The sequence below is a fragment of the Nomascus leucogenys genome, chromosome 10 (genome assembly GCF_006542625.1).
Source record: "Nomascus leucogenys isolate Asia chromosome 10, Asia_NLE_v1, whole genome shotgun sequence".
Taxonomy (NCBI): Eukaryota; Metazoa; Chordata; class Mammalia; order Primates; family Hylobatidae; genus Nomascus; species Nomascus leucogenys.
The window spans coordinates 98,232,822-98,258,601 of NC_044390.1; the positions used below are offsets into that span (position 1 = coordinate 98,232,822).

The window sequence follows — 25,780 nt, forward strand, 5'->3', positions numbered from 1 at the left end:
AAGTCTTAGACCTCGCAGAAGGCAAAGAGCTGAGACTCTGAAGTGACCCAGCAGTGGAGTGACGTGGGCTTGTAAGCCAGTTGATGGAAGAGAAAAACAGAGGTCTGTCTGCTTCATGTGTGGGAGGAAAAAGGGAGCTGATTCTGGCAGAAGCTCTTAGGAACCCAGCAGGATAAGCCTGTGGTCTTAGGGTGCAATCAGCATTGGCCAACAGAAGATGAACGCTTTATCCCATGGCTAGGGGGTCAGCAGAGCCTCTCCTCCTCACTGCGCAGCAGAGCCCTTTATCCCCATGCATGTCCTGGGGCTGCTGCCTATGGACAGACCTACCTTCATGTGGCAGCAGGCACCTCCCTCACAGGGCACCCCACCTCAGACTCAGGGGAGCATCTGAGAAGTTCCTGGATGTGCCGTGGAATGGACGGGGTGTGCACTGGCCTCATGTTCTCCTGCTGGACGCTTCTCAGGCTCCGGTGTGAAACCTCCCATGAGGATTCCTTACAGTGCAGATTTTGGTTCAGGAGCTCTGGGTGGGGCCCAGAATGCTATATTTCTATCAATCATTCAGGGGATGCTGACGCTGCCTGTCCAAGTCCATACTGGGGAGCGAGATCCCACTGTGTGCTGGCAGCAGGAGGGGAGGCAGGTCTGCAGCAGCTTCAGGTGTCTATAATCCCAGCTGGTGGCCCTAGGGGACTGGAGAGCATCTTTCCTCCAGAATCCTGTGTCTAAATCCCAGGGAAGGGCTCTGATGGCTCCCGCTTTCCCAGAGACCTGTGTCTGAATCCCAGAGAAGGCTTCTGATGGGTCCCGCTCTCCCAGAGACCTGTGTCTGAATCCCAGGGAAGGGCTCTGATTGATCCTACTCTCCCAGAGACCTGTGTCTGAATCCCAGGGAAGGGTTCTGATGGGTCCCGCTCTCCCAGAGACCTGTGTCTAAATCCCAGGGAAGGGCTTTGATTGGTTCCGGTCTCCCAGAGACCTGTGTCTAAATCCCAGGGAAGGGCTCTGATGGGTCCCGCTCCCCCAGAGACCTGTGTCTGAATCCCAGGGAAGGGCTCTGATTGGCCCTGCTCTCTCAGAGACCTGTGTCTAAATCGCAGAGAAGGGCTCTGATTGGTCCCACTTTCCCAGAGACCTGTGTCTAAATCCGAGGGAAGGGCTCCGATTGGTCCCACCCTCCCAGAGACCTGTGTCTGAATCCCAGGGAAGGGCTCTGATTGGCCCTGCTCTCCCAGAGACCTGTCTCTGAATCCCAGGGAAGGGCTCTGATTGGCCCTGCTCTCAGAGACCGGTGTCTGAATCCCAGGGAAGGGCTCTGATTGGCCCGCTCTCAGAGACCGGTGTCTGAATCCCAGGGAAGGGCTCCGGTTGGTCCTGTTTGATTGATATGCCTACAGGGTAAACCTTTGTGCCCAGATGGGAGAGGATGATTGTAACGGTTGGTCCCTCCAGAGCCTCTGGAGTAGGGAGGGGCTGCTCCCCAAGGGAAAGGGGCAGCTGGTCCTGGAAGACACAGGGCCAAGGGTTGCTGAGCCAACAAAAATAATAGATGTGTCTTATTTTGTATCTAGATATAACAGATCATGAGGACAAGAAACACATTTAGTGGCTTGTACATTCCTTCTCTGAGAACTAACTGCCTTGGGCACATCTGAAGGACAGAACTTGGAGCACCAGCAGAGCTGGGTTGTCCTGGGGTCCTTGGTTTGTGTTCCTCCCTGGGCTCTGATTCCCTGGACCTTTTATCCAGAGCTAAGGGACAAGCCCTGGCTGTTCCTAGCACCTGGACTCACAGGGAGCAGAGCAGTGGAGCCCCAGGAGGATCTGAGGCTGCACTATGCAGGGCCCAACTCTCTCCATCCTGGGCATCTGGAGCCTCCAGGCCACATGCGAGGAATGGAGAGGTTCCCAAGGCCCTGCCTTTCTGTCCCTGAGCCCTATCGAGGGGAAGCCTGTGGAGCAGCGTGGTCACCTGAGCCCCTTTCAGTTCTGGGTAACTACAATTTGGAAGCTGCAGTCAATTTAGTTAGAACTAGAAGTCCCAGCATCTAGGGTTCAGCCACATGGCAGGTGGCAGGCTCCACACCTCTCTGGGAGCCACGTGGCTTCCAAAGTTCCCTGCTCCAATCCTCACTTGAGGGGAGGGAAACTCTTCCATAGTCCCTGCCTTAGGCCGAGAATCCACCCTGATTGGACCAGGTGAGTCATGTGCCCATCCCTGAGCCAATCCTGTTGCAAAGAATGGATGGTTTGCTGATTGGTTGGGCCTGAGTCCTGTGCCCTCTCAGAACCAATCAGCATCCCTGGGAGAAACATGGTGCTGTGATTGGCTAGCCCTGAGTCAAGCGCTACACCCAAATCCCTGGGTTTGAGCAACAGGAAGATACCCTGGGAAGAAACATGGTCACATGACCAAAAGACCACCCAGGACATGGATACTGGGAGGCTGGGACCATAGCCACACCCAGGGCCCACCCAGGGCTGTCTCACCTCCCATCTCTGGTTAAATCCTAGACCCCCTGCCGGGTGATGGCCGTGCTCCTACACTACTTCTTCCTGAGTGCCTTCGCATGGATGCTGGTGGAGGGGCTGCACCTCTACAGCATGGTGATCAAGGTCTTTGGGTCGGAGGACAGCAAGCACCATTACTACTATGGGATGGGATGGGGTAGGTGGGGCAGGGCAGGTGGGATGGCAGGGCGGGAGGGACAGGAAGAGACAGGTGGGGATGGGGCAGGTAGGACAGGATGAGACAGGTGGAAGTGGGGACAGAAGGGGCAGGTGGGAATGGTGGGGAGGTGGGAATGGGGTTTGATAGGATGGGACAGAGAAAGTCAGATGTGCTTTCATATTCATATTATCCTTCTTGGTGCCTCCTGGAGACCCAGATAGGAAGGAGAATCCACTGGCTAATCAAAGGCAAAAATTCCCCATCACTTGGAAACATTTCCAACATTCCTGACTTGATTTATCAATTTTGGTGATCTTTTCAAAGAACCAACTTTTGGTTTGATTTTCTTTTTTGTTTTTCTATTATCCGTTTCTTTAGTTTCTGCTTCAATCTTCATTATTTCTTCTGCTTATTTTAGCTTTAGTTTCTTCTTCTTTTCCAGTGTGTCAAAGTGAAAGTTGAGGTTACTGAGTTGAGATTTTCTTTTTTAATATAGGCATGTATGGTTATATATTTCCCTCTACTCACTGCTTTAGCTGCATCCTGTATGTTTTGTGTCTTCATTTTAAATTCATCTCAAAGTATTTTCAAATTTATTTAGTTTTTATTTGACCCTTGGTTATTTGTGTTTAATTTGTACATATTCATGAGTTTCTCACTTTTTTCTATGATTGATGTCTAATTTTATTTCATTATGGAAAGACAACATATTTTGTATGATTTCAGTACTTTTAACTATATTAAGGTTTGTTTTATGCCTTAGTAAGTATCTATCCTGGAAAGTGTTCCATATGCCCTTGAGAAGAATGTGTATTCTGCTGTTGGATGGAGTGGTCTACAGATATCTGTTAGGCCTGAGTTGGTTTACAGTGTTGTTCAAATCTTCTATTTCCTCGCTGATTTTTTAATAGTTGTTCTGTCCATTACTGAAGTATTGAAGTCACTACTTGTTGTGCTGTCTGTTTCTCCCTTCAGTTTGTTGATGTTGTTTCCTGTCGCTTGGGGTTCTGTTTTTAGGTACTCATATGTTTATACTTACGTCTTTCTGATGAGTTGACCCTTTTACATTTATAAAACACCTCTTCATCTCTAGTCTTATGTTTTGTTTTAAAGTCTGTTTTTCCCATATGATCAGTAGAGTCGCTCCAGCTTTCTTGCGGTTGCTGTTTGCAGAGTATATATGTTTTCCATCCTTTTACTTTCCACTTATTTGTGTATTTGAACCTAAGGTATATCCCCTGTAAACAGAATACAATTGGATTTTTAAAAATCGTCTGGCAATTTCTGCCTTTTGGCTGGGTCATTTAATCCTTTCCCATGTAATGTTATGACACATAGGGTAGATTCACATCAACAATTTTTCTCTTTGTTTTCTATATGTCTACTGTCTGTTTTGTTTCTCTATTCTTCCTTTACTTCTTTCTTTTGAATTAAGTGAATATTTCCTAGTGTAACACTTTAATTCTCTTAATGATTTTTTTCACTTTTTTTTGGTTATTTTCTTAGCGATTGACCTAATGCTTACTATATACATCTTAGCATATTAGAATCTATTCCACATTTATACTAAATTACAAGATATAAACATTATTTTTATATGGGCATATTCTCTCTTCCTTTGTTCTGTGATTATTGCTGTACATGTTACATCTGTATAAGGCAGAATTCAATAATACATTTTTATAACTGTTTCTTTAATCTTGTATCTTTGAAAGAAGCTGGGATGAAAGGAGAGCAAGTACATATTTATAGAGTTACATTAACCTTCTGATTTCCTATTTCTGGTTCTCTGTGTTTTTTCCTGTGAATTTTGAGTTTCCATCTGGTGTTGTTGCTTGCTATGTGTGTATATGTTTCTGTCTGTGCTGAGATTACTTTTTGGGGTCATTTTCTTTCAGCTGGAGAACTTTCTGTGTTATTTCTTGTAAGGCATGTCTGCTAGCAACAGATTTAGTTGTTGTTTATCTGGAAATGCCTTTATTTCACCTTCATTTTTAAAAAGTAGTTTTTCTAGATATAAGATTCTTTTTCGCTTTTCGTTCTTTGATTATGTCATCTCACTGCCTCTGGCTCTATCGTGTCTCATAGTAAGTCAAAACTTAATCTTACTGGGGTCCCTTGTATTTGAAGAATTGTTTTTCTGTTGATTCTTTCAAGCTTTCTCTTTGTCTTTTAGCATTTTAACTGTGATGTGTCTGGATGTGTATCTCATTGTGTTTACCTTTTTTTTTTTCTTTTTGAGACAGGGTTTCAGTCACCCAGGCTGGAGTGCAGTGGCACCATCTCGGCTCACTGCAACCTCCGCCTCCCAGCCTCAAGCGGTGCTTCCACCTCACCCTCTTGAGTAGCTGGGACCACAGGTACCTGCCATCATGCCTGGCTAATTTTTGTATTTTTGTAGAGGCAGAGTTTCTCCATGTTGTCCAGGCTGGTCCTGAACTTTTGGGCACAAGCAGTCCGCCCACTTCAGCCTCCCAAAGGGCTGGGATTACAGGTGTGAGCCACCATGCCTGGCCCACTTTTTGGTGTTTATTGAGCTTCTTAGATGTGTAGAGTAATTCTCTTAATCAAATTTGGGAACGTTTCAGCCATTATTTGTTGAAATACTTTTTATGTTCCTTTCTCTGTCTCCTCTCTTTCTAATATTCCCATTATGAATAGGTTGTTGTGCTTAATGGTGTTCCACATTTCTCTAAGACTCTTGATTTTTCTTCATTCTTTTTTTTCTTTGTTCGTCAAATTGCATAATCTTTCTTTATCTCTCTTCAAGTTCACTGATTCTTCTGCCAGTTTGGATCTATTTTGGAACCCCTCTAGTGGATTTTTAAAATTTCAGTTATTATGCTTTTCAACTCCAGAATTTTCATTTGGTTCTTTTTTTAGAATTTTGATCTCTTTATTGCTATTCTGTGTTTGATGAGACAGGGTCGCTATGCGTTCCTTTACTTTTTCAACGATAGTTTCATTTAGTTCTTTGAACATATTTATAATGATGGCTTTGAAGTCTCTTTTTTTTGATAAATATGACAACTAAGCCTCCTCACAGGCAGTTTCTGTTGCCTGGATTTTTCCCCATGTATGTGTCACACTTCCTGGTTTCTTTGTATATCTCATAGTTTTTTGTTGAAGACTTGTCATCTTAGATGATACATTGTAGCCACCCTTGATTCTGATTCCCTCCTTCCATGGCTTCTCCCTGCTTGCTTATTTGTTTAGTAACTTGGTTGGACTATTTAGCACAATCTGTTTCCCTTGTGGTGTGATTCCTCTGACATCACTCCCCAGAGGGAAGTCTTAGGCATGTGCAGTCACCCTGGGATGACTGGTTTTAGCAGGGCTCTCTCTGTCTCTTTCCATGACCCCTCTCTCAAGCTATCTACTTATGTTTGTGTAACACCATCTGTTAGGTTCCACTGATTGCCAGCCTATGGCTCTATTGTTTCCAACAATAGCTTGGGGCACATGCTGCTCTACAGCTTGATCTGATTAAATCCAGGCCCCTTTGTAGGGGTATTTTTGAGGCCAGTCTTTGAGGTTTGTTCTGACCCCAGGAAGGCTCTTGTTAGCTGTCCCTTCCCTGGCTCTCTCCGGTAAACCAGCTGGAATATGGTTTATCTTGGTGTTGTCACGGAGCCACCAGCTTCTTCTTCATTCCCTACTGCAAAGGTTCCATTCTTTCCCAGACTACCTTAGGCTCGAACTTCTCCACTCTGTTTCAAATCCGTTCCCATGGGGAGCACTTTGGAGTTCTCTAACCTAATGGGTAGCTTCTTTTCCTGGGAAGAATTCCTGAGGCACTGCTCTGAAGCTGCAGGCAAGGACAGTGGCCCACTTTTTGTGGAGTGACATGTCTGCCTCTCATGCAGGGCACTGGGTGGGGGAAATAGCTTCGAATCTTCAGAGCTTGTCTCTCCCAGTGTAGAACCTCTGCCCAATGAGTCAACAGAGATGAGGGCAGTGAGGCCCCAGTGTTCTGAGCCTGCTACACCTGGACAGACTCTGCATACTATGAGTTGGAGGAGGAAGGGAGTCCCAACCTTTCAGCTGCTTTTACCTGGAGTAGAGCTTCTAAAGCACAAAGTTGGGGGGAATGAGAAATGCGGGCAGCCTTCCCCACCTCCCCCAGCCTGGAGAGATACCGTAGCCCTGGACTGGGAGCTGGAGGGAGTGGAGCCCTGTCTTCTTGCCCACACCTACTTGGAGCAGAGCCTCTCTCATACCGAGCTGGGCAGGGAAGCAGGTTTTGGCTGAAGTGCCACAGACTCAGTCTTCTTAACAAGATTTAGTAGATTTTCTTGAGCCGATTTTTCTTAATTTGCTGTATACCCTTAGGAAAATGTACAGTGAATTTAAATGATTATGTTTTTTAGAACTTTTTTTTTCAGTGATAGCTGTCTCTGGGGAGGGGTCTGCTGAGCGACTTGTGCTGTCATTCTGGAAGTCAGCTCCCCAGTGATGGGGCTTCTTTGCTGAGCTTTGCCCTTGCCCATCCCAAGGGGTCCCAGTGAGCACTCTAGGCTCTGGGTCGGGCTGTGCGTTGACACTTAGCATTCTCGCAATTGTTGTGAAACACTGACCAGACTTGAGGGACCTGCTACTTCTTTCAAATACATTGAATTTTCACAGTCTTCGTTATGTAAGTAGCAGGTAAACAGGCCTACTTTGTGCTTTGAGTTGGCAAATGTAATTTATGTGAGGATTAAGTGGAGGTAGATTGTGCTCCCCTCGTGGCTCCCTGGGAAGACTGAAGCGGCCACTAGGGCAGCCACCTCCAGACTGCGGCTGGTCACGCAGGGAGCTCCCCCAGTCACCACGGACGTCCTCCGTCCTGTGTCGCTGCTCATGCTACATCATCACGAGGATGCTTTTGCACACGCTGGTCCTGAGGCCCATGTCCTCTGCCCTCCCTCCAGGTCACGCATGACCTGCTCCTTCAGGCCTTCGTGACGCCCCAGAGAGGAGAGCTGCCCCTTCTGATGATGTCTGACCTCATCAGGGAGGATTTAGAGGATGATTTACGGCCAACTATCTGTAGTTTATTACAGTTTCTTTATGGATACAGTCACGTAATTTAGAGGCATGTGTGCACGCACACACACGCACACACATTCACACTCTCCATAAGCCACAGAAAAGACAGCTGGGTGAACGAGAAGTGTCTGCAGGATTTGTTGCTAGAGTGAGAGGAATCTATGGAGCGGGGCTGTCTGTGTCGCCGATAGGATGGGGTTGGGGTGTGTGTGTGACAGACAGAATCTAAGCCACACCAATCCAGGCTGGAAGGATGTTTTATTTGATCTGCACAATGCTGGAGGGAAAAAATGAATGATTTGCCAATATTTTAAGATTGAAGGATTTTACACAAGATTACAAAGTTCTTTTGAAAAATGAGGAGATCCGATGCCCTGAGTTTATATTCCTCCTTGACAACAGTGGCGAGAACTGTGTGGTTTCTGATACCAATGCGGCCCCAGTAGGAGACCGAGCTTGTAGTCCCTGACACAGCTCTCGCAAATGGAGTGCTGGCTGGTTCTGTGAGTCCTGCAACCTCCATCTATCTCCCTGCCAGCTTTCCCTTAATTACTTTCATCAGGAGCCCAAGAACTGTGTCTTTCATTCCAAATGGATTGGAGCTCGCTACAAGCTGAAGTCGGGGGGTCTGCAGGCAGTTGAGTTCTCTCGACCTTCGGTTTTTAATTAAGGAGCTGGAGGCCCACCCAGAGCATGGCGGGGGGAGCCGCTGGGAGAGTGGCTTCTTCCTGCAGATTTCGCCCTGGCCTTACTCTAGTTTTTGAGCAATATTATTATTTTTTTGGAAACCTAGAGACTGTTCTGAAGCTGAGGTGGGGTGGTGGGGGCATCAAATCCACACCTTACCTTAAGGTGTTGTTGACTGCTAGACTTGTGCTAGGACTCTGAAGGGAGGGACAGATAACCTCTGTCCTCAAGGAGCCCACAAGTTAGCCAGGAGGGCAGAGTGACAACCACTGGAGAGTTCACACATCGCTGAAGCAGACAAGAAACTCTGATTGCAAACTCAGAGGTGAAGGGAATGTAACTCGTTTTATTTTTCTTTATTGCAACTTAGTTTCTTTTGTGAGCTCCTATTCCCCTGGGGACAAAACTTCATCTTAGTTCCAGGCCCCATCTTTCTCTGAAGCTGCATTTTCGTTCCAGGGAGATTGCATAATGCCATGATCACAGGAGGGGGATCAGTCAGGGTAGGCTGGCAAGGCTGCAATAACAAACAGCTTCCATCCCTCCTTGGTTTGAAAGAACAAACGTCATTTTCCTGTGCATGCTACATGTCCACGGTGGCCAGTGGTGGTGGACAGTCAAGAGCCCAGGCGGACAGAGAAGGCACTGTCTCGAGCCATTGCTGGATGCTGTGCAAGGGAAAGGGTCAGAGAGGACACTGCACTGGAAATCATGTGCTCAGCCCATAAGACATGTGTCCCTTCTGTACACAACTCAGTGCCCAGCCCCAGCCCCGTGGCCTCAAGAGCCCCGAGGGGCAGGGGTGCGGACCTCCCCTGTGCCCACATGTGGGGCATCTGGAAATAGGTGGCACTGGTGACTGCCACAGTTCCCTGGTATTGTCTCCCTCCACCCCATCTGTCGAGACACTTTGGCCCTGTGTCCATCCTCCCAGGCCTTCGCTTCACCCACCTCGGTTAGTCTCTCATAACACATGCTCCTCACCTGACCCTCAATCTTAGGGGGCAAATGCCAAGGACAGCACCGGTCTGGTCCCTCTAAAGGTCACCATGTTGCAAAGAGGAACACCCAAAGTAAATGTCTGTGATGACAGGGCCAGAGGGACTTCAAATTGTCTGCAGAAGCATGTTCCAGGTCTGCCCGGGTTACTGTGTGAGAGTTTCGGACGACAGCAGTGGTGGGAAAGGGGTGAGGTCTGAGCTGGTTGATGACGGAGATTATTGCAGGATTAGCTTCATCATCGAGGGGCTCGTCATTCATAGATAGCTCCTGTCATCCTCACATCCTGATGAGGAAGGCAGCTCATTACATTCCCACGGTCTGAGCACAGAATTTTGGCTGGTTCCTTGCAGCTGCAGAGCTGGTCCTGGGCAGCCCTAGGAATAGCATGAGGTATCATCTGGCCCCAGAGCGCATGCTCTTCCCACTCACTGTCTTCATCTTACCGCCCCTCTCCTCATCCTCCCCCTTAGGAATGTTTTCTTCTTAAAAAGCCCCACAAACTCACTCACCAGACTTCACAGCTCCCGCAGCTCATTTTGGAGAAAGCAGACAGTAGGGCCCACCCTGTTCTCAGACCCTTTGTCCTTGCCCATAGCTTGGCCTCCGCTGGACACAGGGGTAGATGCAGGGGAAGAAATGGCAGAGGAGCTCATGTAGGGAAACTCAAAGTGACAGGATGACAAAGGCCCACAGTCACTGCTGGGCCCCAACTGAGCGCCTCTTCCACAGAGGCTGCCTGGTCTTCTTCTGGACAACTTTATTGCCCAGACATTCTGTAATGCATTTAAATCCTTTTGACATTTAAAACAAAGTATTTCAGAGACGAGACTGTCCAGGAAATGTCTTTCCAGGGTAATTAACTTAAAACCCAAACCCTGATGTTTGGAAGGGCAGGCACGGCGTGTACTCCGCCCCCAGAGGGCACTGGAGGGCTGTGGCCTGGAGGCACTCGGGCAGATGCCAGGAGCCACCTTCCCTCCTCCTTCTTCTTCTGGAGCAGAAATCTCCCAGAACCTGTGTGACTTCAGCTACTGAGGCAGAGAGCTGCATGCGCTTCGTGCGCTTCCATCCCCCACCCTGCGATCCCAGGGATCCGAGATGTGCCAGGAGCTGCTTCTCTTGAGCATCTTCCTGGGGAAAAGGTTCAGGGGTGGAGGAAGGAGCTGGTCCTTTGCAGTCTCTCCATCTCTCTCCCATCCTTCCCTGCGGAGGGAGCAGAGGACAGAGGCTGCTGTGCTCACGGTGGCTGCACCAGAGCAGGCCCCGGGGACGATGCCCCACTTTCTGAGTAACCAGAAGTGTGTTCTTTTCAGAAACAGATTCCCATTCGTGCAGGATCTGTTTCAGAGTTCACATGTGCATGTGGAAGCAGAGCCATGTTTCCAGACAAATTCCGTGGATGGCCGAGCTTGAGAAGTGTTGCAATGTGATCTTCCTTTTGGAGAGTCATCAGACACATTAGCATACAAAACCTCTGCACTTTCAAAGCGAAAGTAGAGGCCAGGTCAGATTTGGGTTAGGTCAGTTTCTAAAAGTAGTTTGGCCGTAGAGTGTTTTCGTCGCAGAATGACGAGGCTCTGGGGACTGCTGTGATCCAGATGCTCTCTACCTCATTCGTGGGCCTCCCTTCTATCACCACCCCCCAAAGTCTCACTTGGCTTTGTCAAATATTAAACACATTTAATTTGTCACACTCAGTTTCAAGTAATAGAAATCCAACTTGAACTGGCTAAGGCAAAAAGGGAATGTAATGGCTCATATAATAAAAAAGTTCTAAGATGTTGGCCTTCAGATATGGCTTGATCCATGAACTTAAGTAGTATAAGCAATATTTTGTTTTCTTTTTCCATCTCTCAGATCTGATCTCCTCTGTGTTGGAGCCACACACTCACTTGTGGTGCCAAAAGGGCTGCCCGGACCCCAGGCTCACTGCCATCCTTATCCTCTTAGGGGCTCAGGTAGAAAAGAGAGTTTCTTCTCAGCAGTTTCCAAGAAAGCCCTTGATTGAGTCTCACTGGGCCAGCCAGGTTCACATGCCCATCTTTGAACCAATAGCTGTGGCTGGGGGATTTGATGTTCCAGTCAGCCAGTCCTGGGTCACATGCCTCAGAGCCAGGAAGGAACCAGCCTAGCTGGACCTCATGGAAAGATGGAGTGTGATAGGTTCCCTAAGGAAATTATGGGCTCAAATACTATAAGAATGCGGACCGTGTGCGTGGCAAAGTCAGCCATGTCCGACGTCCCCTCAGTCCCAGCTGATCTCATGCCTTTCCGCCGCTGTTCTGGAGCAGGGCTTCTCAACCAACACTATGGATACTTGGGCTGGGTGACTCTTGTGGGGCAGTCTTGTGCATTGTAGGGTGTTTAGCAGAAGCCCTGGCCTCTGCCTGCCTGATTCCATCCCGATATGACAACCCTAGATGACTTAAGCCATTGCCAGTTGTCTCTTGTGGGGCCACCTTGGCCCTGGTTGAGAACCACAGATCTAGAGAGACCAAGCAGAGCTTCCCTTCCTGCCAGTCACAGTGCCACATCTCACCCACGTGGTTTGTTCTGATCAAGACTCATACACTTTCTTGTCTACTACTTAAATGTGAACATGTGAGTATGAGTGTGAGTGTGTTATTCCTTTGTTTAGACTAAAAGTTCTTTGAGGACAGGGGCTGTTCTGTGTCCCAACAATTAGCACATAGTTCCCTCTCTGTATACATATATCAGGTGTACAAGGAATGAAGAAAGGGCGGGGGGAGGGGGAGAGAGGGAAATAACTGGAGCAAGTGAACATGATCTTCTCTGGTCTTCTGCAGGTTTTCCTCTTCTGATCTGCATCATTTCACTGTCATTTGCCATGGACAGTTACGGAACAAGCAACAAGTAAGTGTAGGGCTTTGCCTTGCTTTTGGCAGACGTTCCATGGAACAGGTTGTGGCGAGAGCCCCATGGCTCTTGCCTTCCTGTGCTGTTCTGGGTGCAAGGGTGCTGTGCAAAGCTGGTTCCCACAGGCCTAGCCAGTGAGAAAGTTGTGGTCCAGGGAGAGGGAGAAACAACCCAGCTGTGCTCTGGACGTTTTGGGGCCTTGGAACTAGCAACAAAGACCACAGAGTGCCTCCCGGAATAGCAGGGGGCCTGGTAGGAGTTTCTGCTTGGCAATTTTTCACCCATATGGTCTCAGACACAGTTCTGCTCATCCATGGAGGCTAAATTGTGATCCTTTCACCCTTTCTTGGGGTTGTCAGCAAGGGCACTGTGCAGACCGTGTGCCCAGTAACTGAGAGTGGAGCAGGTACATGCATGTTGGAGTAAGTGGGGCCTGCTCTGCATCAGGCAGGTGGTCTTGAGGGTCCCATTGCTTGGGTAGTAGGGGATGGACCTTATGATGTCCAGTATCTCCTGTTGCCACTTGAAATGCAGCTCATGGGTCCACAGTTGTGTCAGGAAGAGGATGGGATGGTGCTGAGGGACCAGATCAGCTGTTTCGGTTCCAGAAATATGATTTTCTTTCCTTACAAGTAAAAGAGCTTTCACTCAAATGTCTCTTGGAAGCTGCTACCTGTTCTAGCCAAGCTGAGAAACCACTGAGTGACAACATGGAAGATAAATATTGACGGTGCTTACAAACAGAAAGGAAGTTGAGCATTTTCACAGCTTCAAAATGAGATAATAGTACAGACGAATAGTGAAACTGGGAGAAATCCAGCCTTTTCCACGTTGGTGCAGGTTCCCTGAAGGCGAAGCATTTACAGAAGGCAGTGTCTGAGTGCATAGTGAAACAGGCGTGGTTACGCAGACCACTGTTTTGGCCTGTTCCTTTCAATTCTGGATGCTGTTAGAAGTTGAGGGACTAATTAGAAGAAGAATATCCTCCTCAAACACAGCTCGAGGGCATTTGTTCCCTTTTATCGCATCTGGAGCTTGGGGACGATGGACTCACCCACAGTCCCGAGTCCCAGGGTCTGACTCTAATACAAGCCTTTTCCCACACTCTTGCCCGAAAGCCAGGCAGCACCAGCCAGGTTCAGGAAGCTCCCTGGGTTTCTGAACAGAATAGAGTATCTATCAGAAGCCCCTCGTTGACTTAAAATTCTGCATGAAATGCTGGAAAGCACAATCTCTCTGCAGAAGCATCCCACTCTCCAGAGAGCCTGGTGTGAATCGCACCTTTGCAGAGGTACCGTTCAGACTTGCGGTGCATTTTCCTTTTAAACAGGGCATCCTCAGATGAGAGGTTTCTCCTCTCCGTGCTCTGGGTGTGCAGCCATGAATGGGCCTCTTGCAGGTGCTGTCACTTGTTTTGGGGCATTTGCCGTCTCCTGGTCCGGGAGGCTTTGGGGAGGAATGGGGGCAGGGAGGCGGTGTGCCCACAGTGATCTCTGAAGTCACCTGAGCTTTTTAGGGCTCAGATTCCTCATCTGCAGGATGGGAGTGATCATAGCGCCCACCTCAGGGGCAGCATAGGATTAAATGAGATGATGGAGTTTGTTGTGCTGTGGGGCAGACCTGCTGCTCAGTGAGCAGTCACGGAGGGAGTGAAATAAGCCAGCCCCAGGGAGACACCACATTGTGTGCTAGTGAGGACAGCGCCACGCACCTGCCCGGATCCAATTAAAGGCACTTCAGGTCCTTGGGAAAGTGTCCAGGAGTCAAGAAGATCAGAGGTCCTAGGGAATCTTCGGCTCTTGACAGTGCCATAGGCTCTGGAGATGAAATTGTGAAGGAGCTGGCTTTTTTTTAACCTGAGTTCTGGGGGTCACTTCTCAGAGGCCAGATCCTCAAACTGGACCCTGCTCTCAGGACATCAGAGCAACCACTAGGACCCTCTGGAACGTTTCCGCTCAGCTGGAGGGCACTGAGGGAGTGGAACTGACCCCAAGCTTTGGGCATATGGGAATGGTCAGGTGCTGCGTCGCTGACGACTCATCAGTATGGTAATCCCTCATAGAAGGCCCCTACTGGGTCATATTTGAAGTGCTCTGCAGGAAAGCCAGTCCCCAGCAAAGGTCTGTTTCATAATGAAATTAAAATCTATTTTGGATTTTGGCTAAACTCTCCAGAGGTTGCTGTCCTGGTCTGCAAACCTGGAAAGTCCTTTCCAAGAATGAGACGTGGGATCATCACGGATAAAAATACATTTGCAGGGAATAGGAATGTTTTTTGACTGCCCCAGGTGGACCCTGTAGCCGAGAAAGACATCACCTTAGCAACTACTTTTGGATGAAGGTACGCTGGCAGGTGGAACGAGGTTGTTGAAGTAACGGCTCTGCTTCCCTCCGCAGTTGCTGGCTGTCGTTGGCGAGTGGCGCCATCTGGGCCTTTGTAGCCCCTGCCCTGTTTGTCATCGTGGTACGTTTCCTGCCCTTGTGGGCGCAGAGCGGGGCTGGGGAGGGGCAGGAGGAGAGGGTGCGGGGCTCTGGTGATGGCGCGGGGCTCCCTGAGGAGCTTCTGAAGGATGCAGCATTGTTCCTCGGTCACTCCTCGCTAGGGCTCCTCGGGGCCAGTGACTGAGGTTCTTATTTCCCTGAATGCCCAGGAAGGTGGTGCTTTCCAGGCGGGTCCACTCAAGGCCCCAGGGCTCTTGCAGCCGAGGCGGCAGGTGCAGGCACACAGCCCTGAGAACAGCACAGGCGCGGGCTCGTCTTTCCCCATCCTCTGGCGCCTTCTCACCCACCGGCTAGCTCCTTGCTCGGGAGTCACCAGGACTCCAAGGCTGCAGAGGGGCATCTCAGCAGAAGCCTCCTGGGAACCACATAACAGTTACAGTTACAGTGGTTTGCAAGTGACAGGAAACCCAACTCAGAGTTTTTTGTTGTTGTTTTTGTTATTTTTTTTTGAGACGGAGTCTCACTTTGTCTCCCAGGCTGGAGTGCAGTGGTGCGATCTCACTGCAACCTCTGCCTCCTGGGTTCAGGCGATTCTCTTGCCTCACCCTCTTGAGTAGCTGGGATTACAGGCGTGCGCCACCACGCCCAGCTAATTTTGTATTTTTAGTAGAGATGGGGTTTCACCGTGTTGGCCAGGCTGGTCTCGAACTCCTGACCTCAGGTGATCTGCCCTCCTCTGCCTCCCAAAGTGCTAGGATTACAGGCGTGAGCCACTGTGCCTGGCCCCAACTCAGAGTTTAAACACGGATGGGGATTTACGGGCTCCTGAGTCAGGACCATCTGTGGGGAGGCTGGGCCCAGGGCTCCTGCACCTGCGCTGGGATGAGGCTTGTCTCTCAACTTTCTGCCTCCCCGGATGGAAACGGAGGCTTTCTCCCAGCACTCCCAGCGCAAGTCCCAGGCTGGTTCTTATTGGCTGTGGTGAGTCATGTGTCTGTCCCAGAACCAATCAGGGAAATGGGATGGAGTCGAATGATTGGTCGGGTCTGCCTCACATGATTTCTTTGTGCAGTTAGCACCGGTGGACACCAGGAGTTGCTGGCGTGGTGGGGTCGTGATCAGAGGGTGTGACCTCAGCAGAGTCTGTGCTTTCCCTTCTGTACTTTCACGTGCCTGAGGGTCCTGGCTGTTTGGGCCCGGGCTGCACGTCCTGGCCCAGGCTTCCCGTCTGCAGGTTGGGTCAGGGCCCCGCAGCGAACTGGAGCAGCTCCCTGGACTGAGGGGCGTCAGGGGCCCAGGGGTGTTGGGCGGGACGCCACGAGCCGAGGGGCAGGAATCTTTGTGCAAGCAGAGGAGGTCGCAAGGGAAAGGCCTGTGGCATCAGAGCCTCCCTCACAGCTTCTACAGAGCTCCGAGCAGGGCTGGTTTTCCTTTCAGTGAATCGCTGTCAGCTGCAGAGGGGACGTCTTTGGGGCTGCGCGGTTGAGCTCTTAGGGTCTGGGGGCCGCAGCGCCTCCCCGGGGCTGCGTGAGGATCACCTGCCATCGCTTTACCGACTCTACCCTTTAAAGAGTGTCAGAGGCTTCAGTGAGAGGTCCCCGCGCTCCCTGGGGGTCTGGGAGGACCATTAACTTTGTCAACCAAAATGCAGAAACGCTTTCAGAGCGGACTCCAGTCCCCTCGGTCATCAAACTCCTGGCTGGAGCGTGGCCAGGTGGGAGGGGGTTTAAAGGACGTTTAGTGACGGAGGGTGGGAAGGGCAAGTTGTATTCAAGTCTGCTGTTCTTGTTCTCCCTTTCTCTCTACTGACTTAAACCCTCTAGAACCGCAGGGCCTGGGCAGGACAGGCGCCTGTCTCAGACGTTGTCCTGGTCATCTGGCTTTCATGTCTCACCGTGGTCAGTGACAGCTGGGGTTCCGAGGTGGCTCTGCCTGGCTCCTTCACCACCCACACGGTGTGGGGCCCAGTGCCAGGAGCCCAGCACCCCTGTGTCTCCCAGCTTCACTAGAGTCCCTTTTGTCATTCCTGAGGGGACATTACCTTCAGGGCCCCACCCCCTACCCCATTCCTTGTTGTCAGTGGCCATCATTCCTGGAGGACAGAACGACTCCTCAGACTCATTACGTAATTGAATTACCTGGGGAGTTTTGTTTTGTTTTGAGACAGAGTCTTTGCTCTGTTTGCTCTGTCACCCAGGCCGGAGTGCAGTGGCACGGTCTTGGCTTACTGCAACCTCTGCTTCCCAGATTCAAGCAATTCTCTTGCCTCAGCTGAGACTACAGGCAGGTGCCACCATGCCCAGCTAATTTTTGTATTTTTAGTAGAAACAGGGTTTCACCATGTTGGCCAGGCTGGTCTTAAACTCCTGACCTCAGGTGATCCACCTGCCTCGGCCTCCCAAAGTGCTGGGACTGCAGGCATAAGCCACTGCGCCCGGCCCTGGGAAGCTTTAAGAGTATTCCTGCCTAAGCTCCACCTCCTGAAGTTTCGGCTTCTTGGCCTTTAGAATCTTCCAGATGATTCTCAGCACAGCTAGCTTGAGGTCCTCATGCCCTCCTGGGACATTGGTAGCAACAGGCAGATTGGAAGGGAGGCAAGAGCTGAATGGGGCAGCCTTAAAAGATTCCAGGTTCAGGACGGGCGCGGTGGCTCACGCCGGTAATCCCAGCACTTTGGGAGGCCGAGGCGGGCGGATCACGAGGTCAGGAGATCGAGACCATCTTGGCTAACATGGTGAAACCCCGTCTCTACTAAAAATACAAAAAATTAGCTGGGCGTGGTGGCGGGCGCCTGTAGTCCCAGCTACTCGGGAGGCTGAGGCAGGAGAATGGCATGAACCTGGGAGGCGGAGCTTGTGGTGAGCCGAGATCGTGCCACTGCACTCCAGCCTGGGCGACAGAGTGAGACTCCATCTCAAAAAAAAAAAAAAAAAAAAAGATTCCAGGTTCAAGTGCAGAGGCCAGCAAACGGCAGCAGTGTGGCCCACTACCTGCTTTTGTAGATCGGGTTTTCTTGGCACACAGCCACGTCCATTGATGTGCACATTGTCTGTGGCTGCTTTCAGGTTAAAACAGCTGAGCTGAATAGTTGCAACGACAACTGCGTGGCCCACAAAGCCAAAAATACTAACTGGCTCTTGGCAGAAGGCATACCAACCTCTGGGCCAGGGGGTGCCCTGGCGGTTCCAGCCGACCCCTGCAGGGAGCGCCGTGGAGGAGGGATGGGGGTCTTGTCCCTCTCACGTCTTCAGAGGATCCCAGGGTTTGTGCCATCTGGGTTAATTCCTCATTTACCGACAAGTCCTCAGCCTTATTTCCCGATAAAGCAGGTTTTGGGATCACAAGTATAGCATGACCCCATTTGTTTAAAAAGTTAAAAGCCCTATATGGGTACACACTCACATGTGGACATACGACTGAATAAGAAAATGCCCGGACAGATGCCCACAAAATGACGGTTCCCTAAGGAGAGGTTTGGGTTTGGGGAGTGTGTGCTTCAAGATCGTATGCATCTAAAAACACCCATGTATTGCCTGCATAATTGAAAATTAAAAACTTTTAGGAAGCTGTGTGTTTGCATAAGGACATGCGGTTTCCCTGTGTCCTGGCAAGGTTCATCCTGAAAAGGCAAGAATTTGGGAGACAGTAAAGGGTCACTGTGGGGCCTGCTGCGCCTAAGGTTGAGGAGAAAAAGACAGAGCCCAGCGACTTCCAGTAACACCCCCACCAGGCATCTACCGCCAAACACACACACTGCCCACTGCCCCTTCTCAAATTGTTCTCTGCTATAAGGCAGGGAAATGGATTTTCATTCACTCTGTGATTCCAGTTACACAAAATGCGAACATGCCCGTAGGCCCAGCGCTCCCTGGTGTCTTAGTCTATCGGGCTGCTGTAACACAGGAGCACAGGCGCTACAGCTTAAACACATTTATTTTCTCACAGTTTTGGAAGCCAGAAGTCCAGGATCGAGGCGTCGCCAGGGTTGATTTCTCCTGAGGCCTCTCTCCTTAGCTCGTAGATAACTGTCTTTTCCCTGTGTCCTCACATGCTTTTCCCTCTGTGCATGTCTGCATCTTAATCTCTTAAAATAAATGACAGCTTAAGCCAGTCATTGGATTAAAGCTCACCCTAGTGACCTCGTTTTAACTTAATTACATCTTTAAAGAACCTGTCTCCAAATGGTCTTGTTCTTAGGTACAGAGAGGCTTAGGGCTTCAGCATATGAATTTAAGGGGACATAGTTCAGCCCATAACACCTGATTTTCCAGAAGCCACAGAGCCTAGACACCCCATTCCCCCAAGGGACAGGGACTCTGTGGATGCCAGGGGCACTTCAGCCTTCAGAATGGCTTGTTCTGTGCTGGAAAGAAGGAGAGTGCCTCCAGGCCTGGGGGAGAGAAGGAGTCTCTGATTTAAAATCTTTGTCTCCCTTGGGGAGAAGCCAGGGTAGCTACGTGTCTAAATAGAGACAGATAGAGATATGGTTACAGATATATGTACAGAGGTATAGATGCAAACAGATACATAGAGACAGATACACAGATAGAAATGTAGATACAGATATAGGCAGATACATGGATACAGATACAAATACAGACATAGATACAGATGAATTGCTAGAGATGCAGAGGTACAGATAAGCATAAATATAGATACAGATCGATACAGATGCTCCTGAACTTACAATGGGATTAAGTCCTGATAAGCAGAAAATATCGTAAATTGCAAATGCATTTAATACATATAACCTACAGAACATCATAGCCTAGCCTACCTCAAACATTCTCAGACCTCTTACATTAGCCTCGAGTCGGGCAAAATCATCTAACACGAAGCCTCTTTATAATGCAGTGTTGAATATCAAATGAAATTGAATACTGGAAGTGAAAAATTAGTTGCATAGGTTTGCAGAGTACAGTTTGTACTGACATGTCTTGCTTTCACACCACTGAAAAGGTGAAAAATTGTTACTTGAACCTTCCTAAGTTAGGAACTGCCTGTAGATACACGTAGATACTGATACATAGATACGGATACCTAAATACAGACAGACAGAGACACACTGCTGTGGTTTGAGTGTTTCCCTCAAAGTTCATGTAACTTAATTTCCAGTGCAAGAGGTTCGGAGAGGTGGAACCTTAGGAACTGATGAGGTCATGAGGGCTTTGCTCTCGCGAATGGGTTAATGCTGCTATTGTGGGAGTGCTTTCATTATTGAACAAGTGGGTTTCTGATTAAAAGATGAGTTTTGCCCTCTTCTCTCTCTCTGTGCTCTCTTGCTTTTCCGACTTCTGCTATGGGACAATGCAACAAGAAGGCCCTTACGAGATGCAGGCCCCTCAACTTTGGATTTCCCAGTCTCCCAAACTGTAAGAAATAAATCTCAGTTCTTTATAAATTACCCAGTCCGTGGTATTCTGTTATAGTAGCAGAAAACAGACTGAGGCACACACTGTTGTGTAAACTACATATTTGTGTATGTGTGTATGTACCTGTATAGCCCTTTCATTGTGAAATAGTGGTGTCCCGCTCAGTGTTTATTCACAAATCAGCATTCTGGTGACCCTGAGCTAGGTCAAGAAACAGAACACCAGGATTCCCACACAGTCCTGCCTCCCTCCTCCCACCAGAGGTCACTGTGATCTTGGCCTTCGTAGGAGCCACGAGAGCTTTGCTTTACAGTTCTACTGCCTCCACGTGCATTCCGGTTTTTCTTCTGCAGCGAGGACTGTGAGTCGTTTCTTTGACATCTGCCTTCAGTGGGGAGGTGCTTAGCTGCTGGAACACCTGTGGTACCCACACTGGACATGCCTCACTCCCAGGGCATTTTCCGATTTGTAGTCGAGTGTGGGTGTACCATACAGCAAGGCATGGGTGAGGATGAGTGAAATGGAGTGAGGGGGGCCAGGCCCGATTCTGTCTTATATTTTCATGAAATGTCAGATTTGTGCCACTCGCAGCCATAGTCCCCCACTTAACTGCACCGATGCAGGATTGGAGGCCGTGGTGAGCTGCTCCTCCTCTTAGGAAGCCACAGCAAATGTATCATCCTGATAAGATGGAAAAAATGTGCCTGGAAAATGAAACCAGACTGACCCAGGCTAAAAGAAAAAAAAAGAGACCCAGCAAAATCTTTGGAGAAAAAGGAAAGATGACTCATTCTGACAAGTAATAATGTGATCAGCTTAACTGTTATGAAACACGTAGAGTGGATCTTACGCAAAGCAGTCAAGATAAAGTAAAGGACTTGAAATCTCAAATTAATCACTTGTAGCGTTTCACGTTGGCAAAACATTTTGCTGCAAGTTGATCATCCTTTCAGTGGCCTTGTCCCAAAAGTCTGGGAACAGTCATGTGTGCATCTTTCAGCTTTACAGCTGAGAGGTCTGGGGCAGAACCACACTTTATAGCCTCCAGCGGCAAAGCAGGAGTGATGATGAGACTTCTGAGCTTATGTGGGTGTTGGTTGTGATGGAACCCTGAGCTCGGATGGGGTGTTGGTTGAGTTGGTTGTGATGGGACCCTGAGCTCGGGTGGGGTGTTGGTTGTGATGGAACCCTGAGCTCAGGTGAGGTGTTGGTTGAGTTGGTTGTGATGGGACCCTGAGCTCGGGTGGGGTGTTGTATGATGGAACCTGAGCTCGGGTGAGGTGTTGGTTGGGTTGGTTGTGCTGGGATTCTGAGCTCAGGTGGGGTGTTGGTTGGGTTGGTTGTGATGGGATCTGAGCTCAGGTGGGTGTTGGTTGGTTGGTTGTGATGGGATTCTAGCTCAGGTGAGGTGTTGGTTGGTTGGTTGTGATGGGATTCTGAGCTCAGGTGGGTGTTGGTTGGGTTGGTTGTGTGGGATTCTGAGCTCAGGTGGGGTGTTGGTTGGTTGGTTGTGATGGAACCCTGAGCTCAGGGGTGAGGGTGGTTGGGTTGGGTTGGTTGTGATGGGATTCTGAGCTCGGTGGGGTGTTGGTTGAGTTGGTTGTGATGGGATCTGAGGTCAGGTGGGGTGTTGGTGGGTGGTTGTGATGGGATTCTGAGGGGGGGGGGGGGGGGGGGGGGGGGGGGGGGGGGGGGGGGCTAGGTGGGGTGTTGGTGGGTTGGTTGTGATGGGATTCTGAGCTCAGGTGGGTGTGGTTGGGTGGTTGTGATGGAACCTGAGCTCAGGTGAGGTGTTGGTTGAGTTGGTTGTGATGGGATTCTGAGCTCAGGTGGGTGTTGGTTGGTTGGTTGTGATGGAACCCTGAGCTGGGTGAGGTGTTGGTTGGGTTGGTTGTGATGGGATTCTGAGCTCAGGTGAGGTGTTGGTTGAGTTGGTTGTGATGGGATCTGAGCTCAGGGGGTGTTGGTTGGGTTGGTTGTGATGGAACCCTGAGCTCAGGTGAGGTGTTGGTTGAGTTGGTTGTGACGGAACCCTGAGCTGGGGTGAGGTGTTGGTTGGGTTGGTTGTGATGGGATTCTGAGCTCAGGTGAGGTGTTGGTTGAGTGGTGTGATGGGATTCTGAGCTCAGGTGAGGGTTGGTTGAGTTGGTTGTGATGGGATTCTGAGCTCAGGTGGGGTGTTGGTTGGGTTGGTTGTGCTGGGATTCTGAGCTCAGGTGGGGTGTTGGTTGGGTTGGTTATGCTGGGATCTGAGCTCAGGTGGGGTGTTGGTTGGGTTGGTTGTGATGGAACCCTGAGCTCAGGTGAGGTGTTGGTTGAGTTGGTTGTGACGGAACCCTGAGCTGGGGTGAGGTGTTGGTTGGGTTGGTTGTGATGGGATTCTGAGCTCAGGTGAGGTGTTGGTTGAGTTGGTTGTGATGGGATTCTGAGCTCAGGTGGGGTGTTGGTTGGGTTGGTTGTGATGGGATTCTGAGCTCAGGGGGGTGGGGGGGGGGGGGGGGGGGGGGGGGGGGGTGTGGCTGAGCTCAGGTGGGGTTGGTGAGTTGGTTGTGACGGAACCCTGAGCTGGGGTGAGGTGTTGGTTGGGTTGGTTGTGATGGGATTCTGAGCTCAGGTGAGGTGTTGGTTGAGTTGGTTGTGATGGGATTCTGAGCTCAGGTGGGGTGTTGGTTGGGTTGGTTGTGATGGGATTCTGAGCTCAGGTGGGGTGTTGGTTGATGGGAACTCTGCACTCACTCAAGTTGCTCGAGATCCTCTCCATCTCCAGGCATCCCTCTTGTGGCTCCCAGGCTTCACGGTTTCTCCATCCCCTGAATCACTGCAACACTGCATGGCTGAGTTTCTATTCCACCTGACCCCGAGGACACTGCTCAGTTGTTCACAGGAAATGGGCTTCATATTATTTCCTTTTAATTTATAATTGTTTAAAACTAAAATTTAAAGAATTTGATTTTTGAATTGGCAACACAAAATTTAAAGGAAAAGCTTAAGAATCTATGCATGAATGTGTCTGCCTATGTATGTTTCTGCATTCCCTGGTTTCCACCTTCCCTCCAAACAGGCAACCCGTGATGCTGGTTTCATGGGTATCCTGGGGTTTTGTGCAGATAGGGGGACTGTAACTACACCCACCCATCGCGGCCTTCAGTGTATGTGGGGGCTGTGGCTTCTTCACCGAGGAAGAGCTGCCTCAGTCTGTCTCAGACCCACAAAGTGTTCCACAGAGTGGGTGTGCATGGCAGCCCCTCCCTGCTGTCTGGGTGTGAGTGACAGGCCCGCCCTGCTGTCTGGGTGTGAGTGACAGGCCCGCCTTGCTGTCTGGGTGTGAGTGACAGGCCTGCCCTGCTGTCTGGGTGTGGACATTCAGGTTGTTTCCAATCTTGTTACAGATAAGGCCCCCGCCTGTGTCAGTAGGTGAGGCACCCAGAATGGAAACCCCTGAGTGGAAAGGGGCATGAGATGCAGAATGGCAGAGTCAGGACCTGGGGAAATCTCCACCCCCAAAACAAGGAAAGAACTGGAAGAATTGTTTTGAAAAAATATTCGGAATTCTGGCAACAAAGGCATGCACACTAAAAGCATTTATTCAAGAGAAACTTCTGAATCTCAGTAAGAAGAGCAGGCAGGGTCTGTGGCAGTTTGACCTGGGGCATCTTCCGTCTCCACATCCCTCTCTGTGTGATGCTGTAGCCACCACTGGAGGCACGAAAGTGCTTCCCAGGCAGATGGCCAAGGCCAGCCTGCTCTGAGGGCACGGGCCGCACTCACACATCAGTGACCATCAGCCGTCTGCAATTGAAATCCCCACTCGAAGTAATAACTGCACATTAGTCACTTACGCGTTTGTCACTGTCCTAGTTGAATCATCACTGCATTTGAAAACCACTGCCCTGTCCTCCACGCTGCTCCCGCTTTCTGCTCCTAGTTGAGTGTGGCTTTTCTTGTCGTCGTTACACAGTGAGGTTGGCTGGAGGGCATCAGCGTTTCTGGACATGCTCTTTGTGCAGACGCCATGCTGGGTGGCTAATATGTTCACTTCTTTTCCCTTCCCTGGCCTTGGGACACTTGTATTATTAGCCTCACTTTACAGATGGGAAAATAAGGGCAACTAAGGTGCATCAGACTGTCAGCTGAGCTGGGCATGAGCTGAGCTGCCAGGTGTTGAGGTGGTCAGTGAAGACAGGAGCCGAGGAGCGAACAGTTGGGGTGCTCACTGCTACAATAGTGTCCTAAGGGGCTAGGCAGGAGGGGGCGGCCCCACCGCGCACCATTCTCCCCCAAAGAACAGCACCAGGAGGGTCTGAAGCCTCCGTGCAGACAGGGCCGGTCTGCTGAGAGAGCCCTGGGCGGCGGGCTCCTGCTGGCTCTTGGGCTTGGGAGCTGCTCGAGGAGGAAGGGGAAGGGTTCACAGTGGAAAAGTCCTGGGCACAAAGGTGCCTTCAAGGCCCCTAGGGTGAGGCGGGCTCAGCAGGCGCTTCAGAAAGGCCTGGCGTGGGCGCCTAGGCGAGGGGTGCAGATGTGTGGAAGAGTGAGGCTGGCCCACCCCATGCGGGAGAACAGCGAGGCTGGCCCATCCCGTGCTGGGGAAGAGCGAGGCTGGCCCATCCCGTGCTGGGGAAGGGCGAGGCTGGCCCTTCCCGTGAGGGGCCCCAGTGCCTTGCCCTCTCACCGCAGCTCCCTTCAGAGACTGCCAGGCTCTCGCTGCACCCAGGCTGGCGTGGGGACAGCAGCTGCCCTGTGAGGCTGCCAGGTAGAGCCCTGTTCATTGCCTGAAAGTTCGAGCCTGAGGGTTCACGCAGAGGACTTTACCCTGGAGCTGGACTCCTTGCTGACTCTGTACACGGCCTCAGAATTTTTCAGACACAAGGGAGAAGGCTAACCCTTATCCTAACCCTGCAGCCAGCGGGCATTGGGGGGCTCTTCCCCATGCTGTGCCTGCCTCGCCAGCCTCCTACTGACGGAGCTGCCCAGGTGAGGGGCAGGTTGTGCTGAAGCCTCTGCCAGGGGCCCCTCAGTGCCCCGCCCTGCCCCATAGGTCCCAACAGGAGCCTTCCAGCAGTTTCCCAGCAAGGAAGGGTGCTGGCAGCAGATGGTCCCCCTCTGCCGCAGCTTCTGTGGCTCACACAGCTGCAGGCCTGGGCCGGGGCGGGAGATGAGAGCCAGCTGCCGTGCCGGGGCCTGGCACATTGAGCAGTTGTTTGCACAGTGAGCACTATCCTTCTCGTCGCCTGGGGCGCTGAGGCTCGGAGGACCTGGGTGAGTTGCCCACGGTCACACTAACGAAGCAGATGCTAAGATGAGGTCTGGCCCAGGCTCATCCCCTCCTGCCCGGATGTGTTCCTGGGACTAGAACTTGTCTCTGCTGTCTTCTCAACGCAGGAGCTCTCAGAGGCGAGCTTGCATGTTGTGCATGTTGGTAAAAGCCCACGGAACAGGGTGAGATTTGTCCCAGCGACGCCTCTGTGTCCCAGGAGCCCTGGCTGGGCAGGGGTAGCCTGTGGTGAGGGCAGTGGCCAGGTGGACTCAGTTCTCCTGCAGGTGCGGCCCAGGCCCTCCTCACCTTCCTCCATGGCTTCTTGTGCAGGTCAACATTGGCATCCTGATCGCTGTGACCAGAGTCATTTCACAGATCAGCGCTGACAACTACAAGATCCATGGGGACCCCGGTGCCCTCAAGTAAGTTGACCTCAGGCTGC

The 25,780-nt window shown here is 50.6% G+C and overlaps 1 protein-coding gene across 1 annotated transcript in view; it reads left to right on the forward strand.

Annotated features, from left to right (window-relative positions):
* Positions 1-25,780, forward strand: part of ADGRD1 (adhesion G protein-coupled receptor D1) — a 188,197-nt gene that overhangs the window by 152,802 nt on the left and 9,615 nt on the right. The window contains exons 18-21 of the mRNA XM_003276131.2: positions 2,518-2,671; positions 12,202-12,268; positions 14,668-14,734; positions 25,669-25,760. Coding sequence (XP_003276179.2) covers positions 2,518-2,671; positions 12,202-12,268; positions 14,668-14,734; positions 25,669-25,760 — 380 coding nt within the window. The remainder of the gene's footprint in view (positions 1-2,517; positions 2,672-12,201; positions 12,269-14,667; positions 14,735-25,668; positions 25,761-25,780) is intronic.